The sequence below is a fragment of the Mytilus trossulus genome, chromosome 5 (assembly GCF_036588685.1).
Source record: "Mytilus trossulus isolate FHL-02 chromosome 5, PNRI_Mtr1.1.1.hap1, whole genome shotgun sequence".
NCBI lineage: Eukaryota > Metazoa > Mollusca > Bivalvia > Mytilida > Mytilidae > Mytilus > Mytilus trossulus.
This window is the reverse complement of record NC_086377.1, coordinates 4,888,497-4,902,487: the sequence shown is the minus strand read 5'-3', so window position 1 is coordinate 4,902,487 and position 13,991 is coordinate 4,888,497. Positions and strand designations below refer to the sequence as shown.

At 33.4% G+C, this 13,991-nt stretch overlaps 1 protein-coding gene across 1 annotated transcript in view; it reads left to right on the top strand.

Moving 5' to 3' along the window:
• Positions 1–8,304, top strand: part of LOC134718473 (uncharacterized) — a 29,408-nt gene extending 21,104 nt beyond the window's left edge. Inside the window, exon 9 of the mRNA XM_063581021.1 lies at positions 7,579–8,304. Coding sequence (XP_063437091.1) covers positions 7,579–7,707 — 129 coding nt within the window. The 3' untranslated portion in view covers positions 7,708–8,304. The remainder of the gene's footprint in view (positions 1–7,578) is intronic.
• Positions 8,305–13,991: the final 5,687 nt, after the last annotated feature.

Here is a 13,991-nt window from a genome sequence, read left to right as displayed (position 1 = left end):
ATCTGAATTCACCTTGTCCATCCTTGCTTCAGTTTGCCTCCTTATCTGACAAATACTTCTGTCACACTTTTCTCTGGTGCTACTATAAGTTATATGGTTCGCTACTGACCCCCTACGGATCCATAGAGGGTGAGTAAAATCCATAGGGGGTGAGGACGGAGGCCGAGTCCCCTATGAATTTTATTCACCCTCTATGGATCCGTAGGGGGTCAGTAGTTAACCGTATAACGAATTTATCGGACGCTGGACTTTTCTGCGTCGTTTTGTTGAAAAATAAACAATAAAACGCAACAAAATTAATAGATGACGTCGCCATTAACGCGTCATGAACCCCCTATGAAACCTACTAACCCCCTACGGTCTCATAGGGGGTCACCATGTGACGGCGTTTAACCAATCACAACGTGATAATTCATCTATGGTCCGATAAAGAACAGAATGACAACATTTGGTCAGCAGCTTGACAATGATAACTTATATTATCGCTATTTTGTGCATTTTTCCTTTGATATTTTTTTGTGATAATTTTCATGTTCATATTATGCTTCTCGCTTGAGATGGAGAAACTATCGCTAGAAACTAAGGAGGCCATGAGGCATTGCTAACGATACTGACATTGAAATTGACAACGTTGTCATAGGTAAAATAGCGATAAACAGATTATCATTGGTCATCTCAACTCGATTGCTTTTCTCACTTTCGCTGTACCAGCTTAAGCAAGAAAATCAATCTCGTTGAGATAATCAACGATAATCTATAAATATATGTATTTTGCACAACTTTTGGGAAATTTATGATCTCAACATCTCAATGCTCTTCAACTTTCACTGATAAGTCTTATGTAGACAAAACGCTTGTCTGGCGTGTCAAATTTTACGCCTGATGTCTACGCCTGATGACAACTAATAATGGATCTGTCTCACACCTTGAAGTTTGTTCTTTTTGCCAATACACTAAATTTAACAATATGTTGAATAAATTTGTATTAAATATTCTGTCACCCTTTTGGCATGTATGTCTGTGCAGAATGTGTGGTCAGTAGATTAAAAGTGATGAAAGTTTTAAAGTGTGATCACCTACTTCCTGTTTTCTGATACTTTTTTACAACAACACATGAAATCTGATTGAAATAACTGAAGGATATGCCATTTTGATACATTCAACTATGTCATGTATTATTCATGTAACAATATGATGTGTTAATCTATTTTTAAATTAATATGTATCCACTATTTTAAATACTTGGTGCTAACTTACTCCTTTCTGTGTGATCCTAATCTTTGTGTCCTTTTATTTATCCTTTTTCAATGACTATATGGTAAAAAAAGTAATCACTATATGCAAACAAAATATGTTTTTCAATCACATTCACAAAGTCTTCAACAAGGAATAAAAAAAATATACAGATGTTCACTTATGCAATCAAATAAAACTATTCAGAAATGGAATTGTAGTATTGTAGAGAAAGTTATGAGTTTGTTTAATTTTCTGGAAGGGGTAAAGGAATGAACTGTAACATCAACATTATTTACAAGGTCAGAGGTTTAATTTCTGTTTTATCTTTCAAAAATGAAACATTATATTTTGTTCCTTATAGAACTAAACCAGAAAATAGATCTAGTCAGCAAGGCCAGTAATCATACCCATTATCATATTAATGTATTATGGAGTAGTACTCATTTAGATCTGACTAATTTGTATGTTCATGTAATTTAATTATTTTGCCTAGTGTAATTTCAAGAAAAAGTGTAAGGTTAAAACATGTACAATTCTCCCACGTATTATTTAAATCATTTTTTATATGTTGTAGACTTATTTATTATTTTTTCCAATGTGGTGTTCCTTTCAAAAGATCTTGTTCATTGTATGGGAAGCTTGTTAATATGTCATTGTGCAATTGTAGTGATTAAAGATGTTTATCAAAATACTTCTGTTTTTCTTCTTATCCTCCAGTAATGCCACAAAACTTCAGGATACTGAAGAATAATTGTCATTGCGCATGCATAGTAAAATAAAATTTGTTTGTAAATGTCAAAAATAAGATATATTCAAATTTAACAATTTGTGTATGTATATTAAAAAAAAAAAGTGATTAAAATAACATTAACGGTACCAATTTTCCTGCACCAGATGCTCATTTCGACAATTCATGTCTCTTCAGTGATGCTCGTGGCCAAAATATTTGAAAATCCAAAGGCTTATATAAAAGATGAAGAGCTAAAATCCAAAAGGTCCAAAAAGTGAAGCCAAATTCGTAAAAGAAACCAGAGCTTTGCATGAGGGAGATACATTCCTTAATTTATAATAATTTCTAACATTTTGTAACAGCAAATTTTAAGAACACAAAATAAATCCGTATTTTCATACCAGTACTGAAGTACTGGCTACTGGGCTGGTGATACCCTCGGGGACTAACAGTCCACCAGCAGAGGCATCGACCCAGTGGTAGTAATAACATTAACGGTACCAATTTTCCTGCACCAGATGCGCATTTCGACAATACATGTTTCTTCAGTGATGCTCTTGGCCAAAATATTTGAAAATCCAAAGGCTGATATAAAAGATGAAGAGCTAAAATCCAAAAGGTCCAAAAAGTAAAGCCAAATTCGTAAAAGGAACCAGAGCTTTGCATTAGGCAGATACATTCCTTAATTTATAATAATTTCTAACATTTTGTAACAGCAAATTTTAAGAACACAAAATAAATCCGTATTTTCATGCCAGTACTGAAGTACTGGCTACTGGGCTGGTGATACACTCGGGGAGTAACAGTCCACCAGCAGAGGCATCGACCCAGTGGTAGTAATAGCATTAACGGTACCAATTTTCCTGCACCAGATGCGCATTTCGAAATTGTATAAAAAATGTATTGTGTTGATTAAGACAGTTGACATATAACACATTAAGTCAAGTTTGTGCTCTCAAACAGTCAACTGTGTTTCACTGCCACGAATTCTCATTGATATGGCTATATTTATAAATTAACTGTTTACAAAAATTTCGAATTTTTATACGACCGCAAAATTTAAAAAAAATTTCGTCGTATATTGCTATCACGTTGGCGTCGTTGTCGTCGTCATCGTCGTCTGAATACTTTTAGTTTTGCACTCTAACTTTAGTCAAAGTGAATAGAAATCTATGAAATTTTAACACAAGGTTTATGACCACAAAAGGAAGGTTGGGATTGATTTTGGGAGTTTTGATCTCTACATTTTAGGAATTAGGGGCCAAAAAGGGCCCAAATAAGCATTTTCTTGTTTTTCGCACTGTAACTTTAGTCTAAGTAAATAGAAATCTATGAAATTTTTACACAAGGTTAATGACCTCAAAAGGAAGGTTGGGATTGATTTTGGGAGTTTTGGTCCTAACAGTTTAGGAATTAAGGGCCAAAAAGGGGTTCAAATAAGCATTTTTCTTGGTTTTCGCACCATAACTGAGCGTCACTGATGAGTCTTATGTAGACGAAACGCGCGTCTGGCGTATACAATTGTAATCCTGGTACTTTTGATAACTATTTACACCACTGGGTCGATGCCACTGCTAGTGGACGTTTCGTCCCCGAGGGTATCACCAGCCCAGTAGTCAGCACTTCGGTGTTGGCATGAATATCAATTATATGGTCATTTTATAAATTTTCTGTTTACAAAACTTAGAATTTTTCGAAAAACTAAGGATTTTCTTACCCCAGGAGTAGATTACCTTAGCCGTATTTGGCACAACTTTTTGGAATTTTGGGTCCTCAATGCTCTTCAATTTTGTATTTATTTGGCTTTTTAACTATTTTGATATGAGCGTCACTGATGAGTCTTATGTAGACGAAACTCGCGTCTGGCGTATAAAATTGTAATCCTGGTACTTTTGATAACTATTTACACCACTGGGTCGATGCCACTGCTGGTGGACGTTTCGTCCCCGAGGGTATCACCAGCCCAGTAGTCAGCACTTCGGTGTTGGCATGAATATCAATTATATGGTCATTTTTATAAATTTTCTGTTTACAAAACTTAGAATTTTTCGAAAAACTAAGGATTTTCTTACCCCAGGAGTAGATTACCTTAGCCGTATTTGGCACAACTTTTTGGAATTTTGGGTCCTCAATGCTCTTCAATTTTGTATTTATTTGGCTTTTTAACTATTTTGATATGAGCGTCACTGATGAGTCTTATGTAGACGAAACGCGCGTCTGGCGTATAAAATTGTAATCCTGGTACTTTTGATAACTATTTACACCACTGGGTCGATGCCACTGCTGGTGGACGTTTCGTCCCCGAGGGTATCACCAGCCCAGTAGTCAGCACTTCGGTGTTGGCATGAATATCAATTATATGGTCATTTTTATAAATTTTCTGTTTACAAAACTTAGAATTTTTCGAAAAACTAAGGATTTTCTTACCCCAGGAGTAGATTACCTTAGCCGTGTTTGGCACAACTTTTTGGAATTTTGGGTCCTCAATGCTCTTCAATTTTGTATTTATTTGACTTTTTAACTATTTTGATATGAGCGTCACTGATGAGTCTTATGTAGACGAAACTTGCGTCTGGCGTATAAAATTGTAATCCTGGTACTTTTGATAACTATTTACACCACTGGGTCGATGCCACTGCTGGTGGACGTTTCGTACCCGAGGGTATCACCAGCCCAGTAGTCAGCAAATCGGTGTTGGCATGAATATCAATTATATGGTCATTTTTATAAATTTTCTGTTTGCAAAACTTAGAATTTTTCGAAAAACTAAGGATTTTCTTACCCCAGGAGTAGATTACCTTAGCCGTATTTGGCACAACTTTTTGGAATTTTGGGTCCTCAATGCTCTTCAATTTTGTATTTATTTGGCTTTTTAACTATTTTGATATGAGCGTCACTGATGAGTCTCATGCAGACGAAACGCGCGTCTGGCGTATAAAATTGTAATCCTGGTACTTTTGATAACTATTTACACCACTGGGTCGATGCCACTGCTGGTGGACGTTTCGTCCCCGAGGGTATCACCAGCCCAGTAGTCAGCACTTCGGTGTTGGCATGAATATCAATTATATGGTCATTTTTATAAATTTTCTGTTTACAAAACTTAGAATTTTTCGAAAAACTAAGGATTTTCTTACCCCAGGAGTAGATTACCTTAGCCGTGTTTGGCACAACTTTTTGGAATTTTGGGTCCTCAATGCTCTTCAATTTTGTATTTATTTGGCTTTTTAACTATTTTGATATGAGCGTCACTGATGAGTCTTATGTAGACGAAACGCGCGTCTGGCGTATAAAATTGTAATCCTGGTACTTTTGATAACTATTTACACCACTGGGTCGATGCCACTGCTGGTGGACGTTTCGTCCCCGAGGGTATCACCAGCCCAGTAGTCAGCACTTCGGTGTTGGCATGAATATCAATTATATGGTCATTTTTATAAATTTTCTGTTTACAAAACTTAGAATTTTTCGAAAAACTAAGGATTTTCTTACCCCAGGAGTAGATTACCTTAGCCGTGTTTGGCACAACTTTTTGGAATTTTGGGTCCTCAATGCTCTTCAATTTTGTATTTATTTGGCTTTTTAACTATTTTGATATGAGCGTCACTGATGAGTCTTATGTAGACGAAACGCGCGTCTGGCGTATAAAATTGTAATCCTGGTACTTTTGATAACTATTTACACCACTGGGTCGATGCCACTGCTAGTGGACGTTTCGTCCCCGAGGGTATCACCAGCCCAGTAGTCAGCACTTCGGTGTTGGCATGAATATCAATTACATGGTCATTTTTATAAATTTTCTGTTTACAAAACTTAGAATTTTTCGAAAAACTAAGGATTTTCTTACCCCAGGAGTAGATTACCTTAGCCGTGTTTGGCACAACTTTTTGGAATTTTGGGTCCTCAATGCTCTTCAATTTTGTATTTATTTGGCTTTTTAACTATTTTGATATGAGCGTCACTGATGAGTCTTATGTAGACGAAACGCGCGTCTGGCGTATAAAATTGTAATCCTGGTACTTTTGATAACTATTTACACCACTGGGTCGATGCCACTGCTAGTGGACGTTTCGTCCCCGAGGGTATCACCAGCCCAGTAGTCAGCACTTCGGTGTTGGCATGAATATCAATTACATGGTCATTTTTATAAATTTTCTGTTTACAAAACTTAGAATTTTTCGAAAAACTAAGGATTTTCTTACCCCAGGAGTAGATTACCTTAGCCGTATTTGGCACAACGTTTTGGAATTTTGGGTCCTCAATGCTCTTCAATTTTGTATTTATTTGGCTTTTTAACTATTTTGATATGAGCGTCACTGATGAGTCTTATGTAGACGAAACTCGCGTCTGGCGTATAAAATTGTAATCCTGGTACTTTTGATAACTATTTACACCACTGGGTCGATGTCACTGCTGGTGGACGTTTCGTCCCCGAGGGTATCACCAGCCTAGTAGTCAGCACTTCGGTGTTGGCATGAATATCAATTATATGGTCATTTTTATAAATTTTCTGTTTACAAAACTTAGAATTTTTCGAAAAACTAAGGATTTTCTTACCCCAGGAGTAGATTACCTTAGCCGTATTTGGCACAACTGTTTGGAATTTTGGGTCCTCAATGCTCTTCAATTTTGTATTTATTTGGCTTTTTAACTATTTTGATATGAGCGTCACTGATGAGTCTTATGTAGACGAAACGCGCGTCTGGCGTATAAAATTGTAATCCTGGTACTTTTGATAACTATTTACACCACTGAAAGATTGGATCTTGTTCCAATTCTTTCCTTTGGAACTGGCATCGAACAGAAAGTCGACAGAAAAGCTACTAAATCTATACACACTAACATATAGTTCCCAATTGTTTTCTCGTCTGTGTTCATATGCATATTTGAACTGATGAAATGTGGTTATATCTTCATTAAGAGTATTATTTTCAAAAATAGAAGTCATTACTTTTTTCAAATACTGTTTTACTTTAGTGTATTGTTACATTAACAGTGTGATTGACAACTGTCATGATCTACGTACAATTAAACACAAATGGTAGGACAATAATTGAAATTATATATAGACTTACTCTTTAACCCCAAACATTATAGACCAAATGACATAAATTGAGTTTATATTTAACATGGCAGACCACTCAATACACACACGTCGATCTCGAACGCATTTAATAATCCTTAAATTAACATGTTCTATCCCAAACATGTTTAGAGCCTTATCCGCCTGTATTTTTTTTATCAATCAACTTATGTTTTGTATATAATATATGAGACATGTATTCATGGAGTTTTAATACCACGAGGGTATCACCAGCCCAGTCGTCAGCACTTCTGTGTTGACTTGATTTATCATTGATACAAACTGGATGGAATTATTTTTCAATGTACCAATTTTCATGTTTTGAAAATTGTCTTTTTATTGACATTTCATTTTGTGTTTTTTCTAAAGTCTGCATTCAAGTAAAAAGAAAAAAATGAACTTTTTCTAACAATTTGCAATCATGTTTTACATTCACCCTGGTCCCACAAGTTCAATAAAAATATATATACCCCAAAATAATAAAAGATCCACAGTAGTTTACACATCTTCAAACTGTTTTTTTTTGTAGGAGAAAATGAATAGTCCAAAGAGAAACCAGTTCCTGATAATAGTAGGAATAGTCATGGCAGTTTTAGCATTTATTGTCTCCCTTGTTGTCGTTCTCTGTGCAAAACGAAAAGATGTAAAAACTGAATAATACAAGTGAAGAGATCCTGGTATGAATAAGGAGTTATTGTTATGTTTAATTGAAGAGAGGAGTCATGGAAGATAATGTTGACACAAATAAGAGATTTGAAGAATGAATTTAGTTCAAGATAATAAGAAGCTGACACATGTTTTAGAAATGGTTATGTGTTTCTTAGTCATTGAAGATAAATGCTTCGTTACTAAGAAAATAATGAGGCAGGTCATAGTTGAATTCCAGTTCTGAATCCCTTCATTATAGAATACAAGCTCTTACTAGTATTTGCATTGTATAAACTATAGTTCTTGTTGAAATTTTTTGGTTGAGCAGTGGCCATTGATGTTACCAATCCAAATTTGAATCATGTCTTAAATAATATAGAAAAAAACACACAATAGTAGAAATTATCTTTACAGAAAAACAAATCATTTGCTATTGTTCAATTTTTTTGTGGCTTTTTTTGTCTTCTGTATCAAAGAAAAATGTCGCCAAACTACAAAAATAATAAACTAAAACAATATTAATTACAAAAAATATTGTAAATTCAGAAATGTTAAGATATCCCAATAAATAGATTTTTCTGCTTTATTTTAGCAATTTCAATATTAAATGCAAACACAATGTTCTTTTTTTACAGTTAATAAACTTCTTTTGTGCCAATGATCTTCAATCAGCATAAAATGTGTAAATGGGTTTCTGTCTAGTTTATTTATTGGTGTTTAATTAATAATATCTTATGTAGACATAGATAATTTGAATAGTCTTATTATCAGTTTATAAAGTTATAAAATGCTTAGGTAGATTCTTTGAGGGATTAAACATTTGGTGGTGGAGTAATTAAGATAAAAAATTGAATTATGAGGTGCTAAAAAGTTTTTATAATTATTTTGCTTGTAATCAAGTTTATTAAATGTTTATTTGAGAGGGAGTCAACTATACTTTTAAGACTGTTGTATAATATTTATATTATACATGTTCTTTCATTTGTTATTAGACATTTTTGTTATATATTAGCTGTTCATTATTTGATGAGAAATTGAATATAAAAAAAGAAGATATGGTATGATTGTTCTCATTTATGATATTATAATTTCTTATGTTTTTGTATGATGTTTGATCTTCCCATGTGTGTCTGCTGTGCAATTACCAGTTAGAGTGTGATTTCCATGAGTAAATGATGTAAGTTAAAAGTTTATATTGGTTTGAAAAATCTTCATATATTTGTCGGTCAGAACAATGGCCATCTTCACTTGGTACAGGACATTTTTAGAAAATAAATGGTGGGTTGAACCTGGTTTTGTAACATGCCAAACATCCCCCTTTTATGGCAATGTTAAATATAACATTACAAGTTCAACATTACATGACAGGACTATAATACAAATAAATGGGAGAACATATAGGATAAAGTATACCCCACTTTGGAAGGTTATCTAAATTCACCTTGTCCATCCTTGCTTCAGTTTGCCTCCTTATCTGACAAATACTTCTGTCACACTTTTCTCTGGTGCTACAGAACAGAATGACAACATTTGGTCAGCAGCTTGACAATGATAACTTATATTATCGCTATTTTGTGCATTTTTCCTTTGATATTTTTTTGTGATAGTTTTCATCATGTTCATATTATGCTTCTCGCTTGAGATGGAGAAATTATCGCTAGAAACTAAGGAGGCCACGAGGCATTGCTAACGATACTGACATTGAAATTGACAACGTTGTCATAGGTAAAATAGCGATAAACAGATTATCATTGGTCATCTCAACTCGATTGCTTTTTTCTCACTTTCGCTGTACCAGCTCAAGCGAGAAAATCAATCTCGTTTAGATAATCAACAATAATCTATAAATATATGTATTTTGCACAACTTTTGGGAAATTTATGACCTCAACATCTCAAAGCTCGTCTACTTTCACTGATAAGTGTTATGTGGACAAAATGCTTGTCTGGCGTGTCAAATTTTTATTTTGATGCATTTGATAAATAATAATGGATCTGTCTCACACCTTGAAGTTTGTTCTTTTTATCAATACACTAAATTCAGCAACATGTTGAATAAATTTGTATTAAATATTCTGTCACCCTTTTCACATGTATGTTTGTGCAGAATGTGTGGTCAGTAGATTAAAAGTGATGAAAGTTTTAAAGTGTGATCAACTACTTCCTGTTTTCTGATACTTTTTTACAACAACACATGAAATCTTATTGAAATAACTGAAGTATATGTCATTTTGATACATTTAACTATGTCGTGTATTAATCATGTAACAATGATGTGTTAATCTTATTTTTAAATTAATATGTATCCACTATTTTAAATACTTGGTGCTAACTTACTCCTTTCTGTGTGATCCTGATCTTTGTGTGTCCTTTTATTTATCCTTTTTCAATGACTATATGGTTACTCAAAAAGTAATCACTATATGCAAACAAAATATGTTTTTCAATCACATTCACAATGTCTTCAACAAGGAATAAAAAAAATATACAGATGTTCACTTATGCAATCAAATAAAACTATTCAGAAATGGAATTGTAGTATTGTAGAGAAAGTTATGAGTTTGTTTAATTTTCTGGAAGGGGTAAAGGAATGAAACAACATTTATAATGAAGCTCAAACACCAACATTATTTACAAGGTCAGAGGTTTAATTTCTGTTTTATCTTTCAAAAATGAAACATTATATTTTGTTCCTTATAGAACTAAAACAGAAAATAGATCTAGTCAGCAAGGCCAGTAATCATACCCATTATCATATTAATGTATTATGGAGAAGTACTCATTTAGATTTCTTGTGCTTTTTCTGACTAATTTGTATGTTCATGTAATTCGATTATTTTGCCTGATGTAATTTCAAGAAAAAGTGTAAGGTTAAAACATGTACAATTCTCCCACGCATTATTTAAATCATTTTTTATATGTTGTAGACTTATTTATTATTTTTTCCAATGTGGTGTTCCTTTCAAAAGATCTTGTTCATTGTATGGGAAGCTTGTTAATATGTCATTGTGCAATTGTAGTGATTAAAGATGTTTATCAAAATACTTCTGTTCCTCTTCTTCTTTTCCTCCAGTAATGCGACAAAACTTCAGGATACTGAAGAATAATTGTCATTGCGCATGCATAGTAAAATAAAATTTGTTTGTAAATGTCAAAAATAAGATATATTCAAATTTAACAATTTGTGTATGTATATTAAAAAAAAAAGTGATTAAAATAACATTAACGGTACCAATTTTCCTGCACCAGATGCGCATTTCGACAATACATGTCTCTTCAGTGATGCTCGTGGCCAAAATATTTGAAAATCCAAAGGCTTATATAAAAGATGAAGAGCTAAAATCCAAAAGGTCCAAAAAGTAAAGCCAAATTCGTAAAAGGAACCAGAGCTTTGCATGAGGGAGATACATTCCTTAATTTATAATAATTTCTAACATTTTGTAACAGCAAATTTTAAGAACACAAAATAAATCCGTGTTTTCATGCCAGTACTGAAGTACTGGCTACTGGGCTGGTGATACCCTCGGGGACTAACAGTCCACCAGCAGAGGCATCGACCCAGTGGTAGTAATAACATTAACGGTACCAATTTTCCTGCACCAGATGCGCATTTCGAAATTGTATACAAAATTTATTGTGTTGATTAAGACAGTTGACATATAACACATTAAGTAAAGTTTGTGCATTCAAACAGTCAACTGTGTTTCACTGCCACGACTGTAATTTTAGTTTAAGTACATAGAAATCTATGAAATTTTTACACAAGGTTAATGTCCTCAAAAGGAAGGTTGGGATTGATTTTGGGAGTTTTGGTCTTAACAGTTTAGGAATTAGGGGCCAAAAAGGGGTTCAAATAAGCATTTTTCTTGGTTTTCGCACCATAACTTTAGTAAAAGTAAATAGAAATCTATGAAATTTAAACACAAGGTTTATGGCCTCAAAAGGAAGGTTGGTATTGATTCTGGGAGGTTTGGTCCCAACAACAGTTTTGGAATAAGGGGCCCAAAGGGTCCAAAAGCAAACTTTGTTTGATTTCATCAAAAATTGAATTATTTAGGGGTTCTTTGATATGCCGAGTCTAACTGTGTACTTAGATTCTTAATTTTTGGTCCCATTTTCAAATTGGTCTACATTAAGGTCCAAAGGGTCCAAAATTAAACCTAGTTTGATTTTGACGAAAATTGAAACTTTGGAGTTCTTTGATATGCTGAATCTAAAAAAAGTACTTAGATTTTTTATTATTGGCCTAGTTTTCAAGTTGGTCCAAATCGGGGTCCAAAAGTAAACTTTGTTTGATTTCATCAAAAATTGAATAAAAGGGGTTCTTTGATATGCCAAATCTAACTGTATGTAGATTCTTAATTTTTGGTCCTGTTTTCAAATTGGTCTACATTAAAGTCCAAAGGGTCCAAAATTAAACTTTGTTTGATTTTAACAAAAAATGAATTCTTGGGGTTCTTTGATATGTTGAATTCAAACATGTACTTAGATTTTTTATTATTGGCCCAGTCTTCAAGTTGGTCCAAATCAGGATCCAAAATTATTATATATTCAGTATTGTGCAATAGCAAGAAATTTTCAATTGCACAGTACTCAGCAATAACAAGAAATCTTCAATTGCACAGTATTGTGCAATAGCAAGAGATTTTCAATTGCATAGTATTGCGCAATAGCAAGAAATTTTCAAGTACACAGTATTGTGCAATAGCAAGTATTTTCAAATGCACAGTATTGCACAATATCAAGAAATATCGAATTTCACAATATTGTGCAATAGCAAGATTTTCAATTGGAGTTATCTTTCTTTGCCCAGAATAGGTAGTTGAATAAACTTAAATCATTGTTTTATTCAATATACAATGTATATTCACTTTTACCAACTGATAAATTAAAACAATCTTTACCATTCAGTGATAACAAGCACTTTTTAACATTTTAATATTTTATGATGTATTTAAATGAGTAATTATTGTTGCAAACTCAATTAGAAATTTGAATTGAGATTAGTTTTGGAATAAAGGATAGGGGGTGTGAAAAAAAAATTGGGGGGGGGGGGAATGGGTTCAATTTTTCTCATTTGAAATTTCATAAATAAAAAGAAAATTTCTTCAAACATATTTTTGAGAAGATAAATATTCAACAGCATAGTGAATTGCTCAAAGGCAAAACAAAAATTTTAAGTTCTTTAGACCACATTCATTCTGTGTCAGAAACCTATGCTGTGTCAACTATTTAATCACAATCCAAATTTAGAGCTGAATCCAGCTTGAATGTTGTGTCCATACTTGCCCCAACCGTTCAGGGTTCAACCTCTGCGGTCGTATAAAGCTGCGCCCTGCGGAGCATCTGGTTTAAAATATTAAGGCTATTCTATCTCAGGCACATATTACCTTAGCTGTATTTGGCAAAACATTTAGGAATTTTGGTCCTCAATGCTCTTCAACTTCGTACTTTATTTGGCCTTTTTAACTTTTTTTGGATTCGAGAGTCACTGATGAGTCTTTTGTAGACGAAACATGCGTCTGTCATATATACAAAATTTAGTCCTGGTATTTATGATAATTTTATTCACTTTACTGTGGCTATAGGTAGCATGTTTCATTGTATGATGGTGTGTACCAATTTCAACACGAAATGAGATGTTTAGCCATTTATGGAGCCAGCTTTAATCTACAATTTTCTACATAAGAAAAACCTGTACCAAGTCAGAAATGTGAAAGTTGTTATTCATTCGTTTGATGTGTTTTGAGCTTTTGATTTTGCCATTTAATTAGGGACACTCTCCGTTTAGAATTTTATCGGAGTTCGTTTTTTACTTTGATTTTACTTTTTACTAATGACAACACAATTTTACATATGTCAACCAAATATCACCAATGTCAACAATATTCTGTAACAGTGAAAACCCTTCTACATTTATCAACAACAACCAAGCAATAGCGTCACCATCCTGAAAATGTCAACTTCATCATCCTGTAAATATCAATAGCATCCAACCAAAATTCTACATAAACATAGCATGAAATACTTGAAAACTATGATATTAAACTCTTCTACGTTTGCTGTGTATAAAAAGGTGATCCTGACGATCATCATCACTTTAGTACAGGTCATGTAAGAATCAGGCAAACAGTGCAAAGTCCATGTTGGCAAATTGATCAAATTTCATATTCTAGATATGGATTTACCCTATTAGAACTTGAATATGAAATTCTTTTTAAAAAAAAATAATTTTTGTGTTAAAAATATTCATTTTCAAATTTCCCCTTGATGGCCCCTAAAAATGAGCAAGGAA